Source organism: Ips typographus, linkage group LG10 (genome assembly GCF_016097725.1).
Source record: "Ips typographus isolate SLU linkage group LG10, UJ_Ityp_2.0, whole genome shotgun sequence".
NCBI classification, from domain to species: Eukaryota; Metazoa; Arthropoda; class Insecta; order Coleoptera; family Curculionidae; genus Ips; species Ips typographus.
Window position 1 is genome coordinate 870,423 of NC_138431.1, and position 6,158 is coordinate 876,580.

General features: G+C 36.5%; 1 protein-coding gene and 1 long non-coding RNA gene across 2 annotated transcripts; one reads left to right on the top strand and one right to left on the bottom strand.

The window, feature by feature from the left end:
- Positions 1-1,631: 1,631 nt before the first annotated feature.
- LOC145734902 (uncharacterized) lies at positions 1,632-2,610 on the bottom strand. Its single transcript, XR_014179546.1, has 2 exons — positions 2,478-2,610; positions 1,632-2,414 (listed from the first exon to the last, which is right to left on the bottom strand). It is a non-coding gene; the product is annotated as an uncharacterized LOC145734902 (long non-coding RNA).
- A 1,715-nt stretch (positions 2,611-4,325) lies between these two features.
- Positions 4,326-5,905, top strand: LOC145734901 (uncharacterized). Its single transcript, XM_081988527.1, has 3 exons — positions 4,326-4,532; positions 4,625-4,798; positions 4,856-5,905. Exons 1-3 carry the CDS (start codon positions 4,461-4,463, stop codon positions 4,967-4,969), a joined length of 360 nt encoding a protein of 119 aa, XP_081844653.1. The 5' UTR covers positions 4,326-4,460; the 3' UTR covers positions 4,970-5,905.
- The last annotated feature ends 253 nt before the right edge of the window (positions 5,906-6,158 follow it).

A 6,158-nucleotide genomic window follows, 5' to 3' on the forward strand; every position in this document is an offset into this window, starting at 1 on the left:
TTGTTCGACCAATGAGAGCCATTCCAAACTGATTATTTTCTTCCTTGTTCTAGAATTTTTATAAATTCGTCAATGTCAAAATTCATGTCGTTGGATTGAAGATGCGATTCAGGCATATCAACCAAAAGCTCGGGGTTGTTGCTTGTCCATTTTCTGAGTTCAAACCCGGCGGAACCCAGCAGTGAAATTAGCTTATTGCGGATTACGAGTCCCTCACTCACGGTTTGCGAAAACCCGGTAATTACATCGTCAACATAGATATCTTCGCTTAGAATGCTCGCAGCTTTCCGCAAGCGGAAACCTTCATCTACAATCAACTGCCGAATACACTTGTTGGTCAAGTATGGAGAACTTTTAATGCCAAATAAAACACGTTTAAAATACTGTCTCATAAATTCTAAATTTTAGTAAAATTGCGACAAGGTCTTTTTAGAGTTTAGCAGCACCTGTCAGTAATGTGTCATTCAAAGAAATTCCGTCCCACATTTTCGCACTTGCGTTAAAAACGATTCTAGTTTTCCCAGGCTTTATTATGCAGGTATGCGGGATATAAAAGAAACTAGTTGGATTGCCAGTAGATTTCTCGTCGAGCAGCTCGACTATATCAGTGTCTATGTATTCTTGAATAATATTGTTATACTGAGTGCGAATATCTTTATTGAGTGATAAACGTCTTCCTAAGTAAACAAGTCTTATATACTCAATAGAATAACAGCTATTTGGATCAAATGTAGGCTCATTAGGTTCTTTAAAAGGTAGTTTTACTATATATCTGCCACTCGAACATGCGTGTCTTCAAAAATTTGATCGCAAAGCTCGTCCTCAGGAGATAACAAGGTCTTTTGAGGAATGCTTTCAATCTCCCAAAACCGTTTCAGGGTCTTTTCCAGATCATTTAAATCGTTATCAATTGTACTATGAGAAAGTGAAATAAAGAAGTAGTACAAGTTGAATTTTTAAAATTAGGAATCGTTCCCATAAGAATATAGCCGAAAACAGTGGGTAAAGCGACGGGCTCGTTTTCTTTGCCCGGTATAGGAAGTCCATTCAAGAGGTACGGGAAATCCTCAATGCCTAATAAAATATCAATGGTGCGCGGTTTAAAGAATTCAGGGTTCGCTAACTTTAAATTAGCAGTATGGGGCCAGCTATTTGACCCAAGAACGTGTGAAGGTTTAGAAGGACATAGTTTTGGTAGTATGATAGCTTCAAAGTTAATGCGGGGGTTTGTTTGACCGGAAGGTTTAATTGTACAAGAAACTAACCTTTTAGACGTGGTTTTGTGACCTAAACCCTGAATGTAGAATGACCAGTCGGTACGGGACAGTCTCAACCTTTTGCATAGGTTTTCTGAAATGTAATTTGTCTGACTCCCACAGTCGAATAATATACGGACTTTGTGTGTATGACCTAATGAATCATAAATGTCAACTACAGCGGTTGATAGTAGTGCGGAAGTTTGTGAATGTGTTCGCTGACTGTTAGTTGAGTGTGTTATGATGAAACCTCACGTTAATGAGATTTCAACATTTTTTAATTAGATAGCTCAAGGTCGTGGATTAATTGCATGAGTTCATAACTAGCTATAGATGAACACACTTGGATATACTGCAGGAAATCAAACGAACCACTTGTTGTATATGTACACGTGTATATTACAAGTTAAAAAACAAAACTACAATATTTACAACTTTACAAAAATTTACAAAATTTACAAAAGTTGCCGAGAAACAAATTATCAAAAGAATTTAAATTAAAATAAAAGAAAACAAAATTGAAGTTAAATTTAAAACAAATGGAAAAGAAACAAGAAAAGTTTTCCCAGTGCCACACTGTCTCTAATTGCCCTTACCAGCTGTCAAAGACGATGTTTGGGTCCTGGAACCTCCAGTATCCTCTTCCCAGTCGTCAGTAGTGGCCACCGCTGATTGCCAGGTAGGAAATGGGGTCCAGAGACTGGTGACAGGTACCTAAGGCAGAAAACAGCAGAACACCAGGGAAAACGAACAAACAACTTCAACACTTGTTCCGGCAACCAAAAAGGTGACCAGAGGTGATGACAAGTGTTGAAGTTGTTTAGAGCAAACTAATATTAACTAAAAAATAAAAATTAAATTAAACCAAACTGAATCAAGTGAGGAAATGTGGTGGTTCGATTCTGACCTTTTGAGACTCTGTGGCCGGTGGTCGGCTTTTCCAACACGTGGGTTGGTCCGGAAAACTCTGGACAAAGCAGTCCCAGTCAGGCTGATTCAATCCCCGATTGGAATGTTATTTGGTCGGGAAAACCCTTGGATCTTTGGTCGGAAAGCCCTTGAAATTCCGGTCGGAAAGTCCTTGAAATTCCGGTTGGAAAAATCTCTGAATATCCGGTTGGAAAAATCTCTGAATATCCGGTTGGGCCGAACACAATGCTGTGTTGGAAAATTGGGCCGATACAAAATAATTCAAAAGAACTAACAATAAAACCAATTTACCTGTAATTCGGCCAGATGATCACGGATTAAAAATTCACACGCGCCACACCGCTCAGAAAAAAGATCAGATGTCGGCAGTTCGAGTGCTGTAGTGGTAAAGAGACCGATATCACAAAGTGGGGTGATTAAATAGGCACATGGCACCTGACACAAAGAAACACGACCACAAACCGACGCTTCCCCGACAAAAATCGAAACCAATCACGTGACTACGGCACCTGATAACTTATCAGGTCACGCACCCACATTTACAACAAAATGTGCACAAAGTGCAATTGGAGGATTTAAGCGATCGGAATCGGTCTACTAGTGTAACTAGGCCCATGTACATTAAAAACACAAATCAAACGAGTTAACGGACGAAAACTCTATTTCGTACGTAACAAGTGAAACACATTTGTCTGAGCGGAAGGCAAGGTATTTCTTTGCGAATTAGAAGCGGTACAATTTAGAAATTCGTGTGATTTAGTTGATTGATCTCCGCAGTCTGTAGAGATAGGAACATGCTGTTGATAATTATTATCGACAGCGTTTGTTTTCAATAGATGAAGAAGAGAATGATGCTTCTGCGAACAAGTGCGACAAGTAGACTTAGAATTGCAGTTTCTCGTTGCATGTTGAGGACTTAAGCAGTAAGTGCATATGGAGTTGATTTTGGCATAAACTAAGCGTTCTAAAGAGTTTATTTTAAGAAAATCTGGGCATTTGTAAAGAGGATGATTTAATGGGCACATTTTACATTTTATATTGTAGTTGTAACCAGAAAAGCCTCTACCAATTGTAGGTCTTTTTACCTTTTGCACTAGATCCGTTTGACCGAAATCAACAGAATCCAAAGCATTGCACTGACGTAATACAAAACTTTTTAAAGAATCAAAAGTTGGAATTTTAAAGATATTAGTGCATTGTTCAATTTGGTATTTTTCCATGGTTTCCTGATCAAGGTGTTTACTAAACAAGTAATGTAAAATAAAACTCTATTCCACAACGGAAAACTGCAGATTCTTTAGAGCAGAAAAGTTTTCAAAAAATGTGTCACATAATTGTCGAAGCACCCTAGGACTTCTAGAACTACTACTAATATATGGTGTGTTTTCTATAGCTTTTAAGTGAGATAGAGCAATAATTCTTTTATTGTCATAGCGGTTTATAAGCGACTCAAAAGGCGTTCCATATTTATTTGCGGTTATAGGTGTACATTGCACCAAAGTCAAAGGTGGGCCTTCTAGAAGTGAGATTAATTATATACCAGGTGTCCAAGAGCACCCTGGACATAAGAGATTAACATGGGAAAACGGTTTTGATTTTTTTGCGCCTGTACGGTTGATTTGATTGAAAAATTGTATTAATGAAAGTTGTAGTACCTATCACGGATTAGTTTTATGTATTTTTTTCAGATCTCCAACTTGAGCCAAAACACGAACAAAAATGAGAATATTTAAACTTTTAGCCTGCACTGTATAAGCGGTTGTCGCACAACGGATAAACAGCAGTGGGATTGCGAACGCTCTATTCGATTCGTATCGGTCACGTTTCGAAGTGAAACGCGATTGGGAACCTTTATTTGTCGATACGATATCAACTCGATACGAAGCCAAAAACTCGATAGCTAAGCAGTCATCGAATACACACCGAATGGTTTCGAATTGGACCATTTTGCGAAAGAGAAGACTTTTTTGTAGTTGTTTTCTTTTTCTAATAAACTTAACCTAACATAGTTTAGACTTTAGAGTTTGTTGTTTGTTTACTGTTTTGCTTTGAGGTTTGATTCATAGGATTCACTGCTTCACATAATAACTATTATAGATATTCATTATAAAATCGCTATTGATTTATTTATAGAAAAGAAACTCTAAAATGTCCTGTAAGTTGACCAATGATCATTGGGAAGTGTTGGTGACTTTCATGGAAAAGCACCCACAGTTCGCAAGAGGGCAATCATCAATCAATTTCAGGCCCGTCTGGAAAAATTAGCCAAAAAAAATGTGGGAAGAATTGGCTGCAAGACTGAATTCGTTGGGCCATGGAGAAAAGACTACTGAAAAATGGCAAAAGGTAAGTTTTTGGTAGTTAAAAGTAAGTATAGCTATACCACTGTTATTATTGTGAGTATTGCATCAGCATTCCTGACCTTTTTGTATTTTTAGACATGGTCTGACATAAAATATGCAATTAAAAAGAAGGCTAGTACAAATAAGTCAAATTTATTCAAAACTGGAGGAGGACCTTGCACAGCCAAAAAGTTAACTGAATATGAAGAGCGGATTTTAGCCCTTTTGGGCAAAAGTTTTTCTGAGGGTGTTGGTGTTCCAGAATGTGGTGTAAAACAGGTCATAGTGTCGAAACAATAAGATTGTTTAGATATTTTGATTTTTCAGCTTCCGAATTCTGGTTCTATGCAAGTTCCCTGTCATTCATCACCCTCAACATCAGTGTTAGAATCTTCAGTTCAAGTAATTGAGGTAGAAACGTGCAAGGCAAGTACAAAATAAATAGTAGTAAGTAGAAATAATAAATGAGTTCCCTTTTCTTTTATTAATTAAGACTTATCTTTAAACTTGACTTAATATTTTTTATTTTACAAAGTTTATAGGTATTACTATCTGGTTCTTTTCTAAGGGCATATAGGTCAAGGAATATATGGGGTATTTATTGTTTTTGTGGATAATCTGTTAAAACACACACTAACTTGTCTTAGGTCCCAGCAACAGAGTTACAAATTGAGCCTGACCATTCAGAATTATTTACTCTACCCTTGGATACTACAACCTATGTTAATTATGATGAAAATCCAATAGATGTTACTCTTGCTGACCATACTTATATAAAAGCCACACCAAAGAAAAGGAAAAAAAACATAACAGCAGAAGAAGGAGAAAATGCCTTTTGTGAGGAATCAGTCAATGAACTGAAGGAAATTAGAAAAGAGCTTCAAATATTAAACCAAAACATGAATACAACTTTTAGAGGATTTTCACCTTAATTATTTAACATAATAAAATTCAGCTGAAATAAATTAAAAATAAAGTCACATTATCATGATGTGTGGGTCTTATCGTCTCATTCGAGTAGTATGTGTGTTGAATGTGTTAAATATCACTTCAGAAATACCTTATTACAAATGTATGATTTTCCATTTGTATCAAAAAAAAAACTTGAGTCACTTTTTAAATCAGTTGTCATTTTTTCATAGTAAAAACAAATTTAATTATTCTTAGTCAATGCAACATTTTGACTTGTTATTCCATGTAGGTAGGTAAATTATCATGTGCATTTAGAAAAAAAAAATTAAAATTTATCAATCAGCAGTTTTCTTATCGACACCTTCGCGGCGATGCGACTAGACGAGTGCAATAAGGCAAGTCGGTCACACCGGCACGCGGCGTCAAATAGAACTAATTAGTCTGCTTTACTTGATTTTCCACTAATGTCGCAATTTTTGGAAGCAACCAAATAATAACCTTCGGTTTATTATGTACAGTTCGTTTTCAACGGTGGAAACATGGCGCTATCCTGCTGCTTGCTTTTATTTAAAGCGGGTACTACACATAATAAGTAAAAAATTATTTATCGACAATTAGAAGTTTTATTCCGGCACATTTTTTGTCGTTATCGGGAATGCTTGACTTCGACATCGAAATATCACAATCCGCTCTTTTACAGTGTGGATTTAATTTGTTA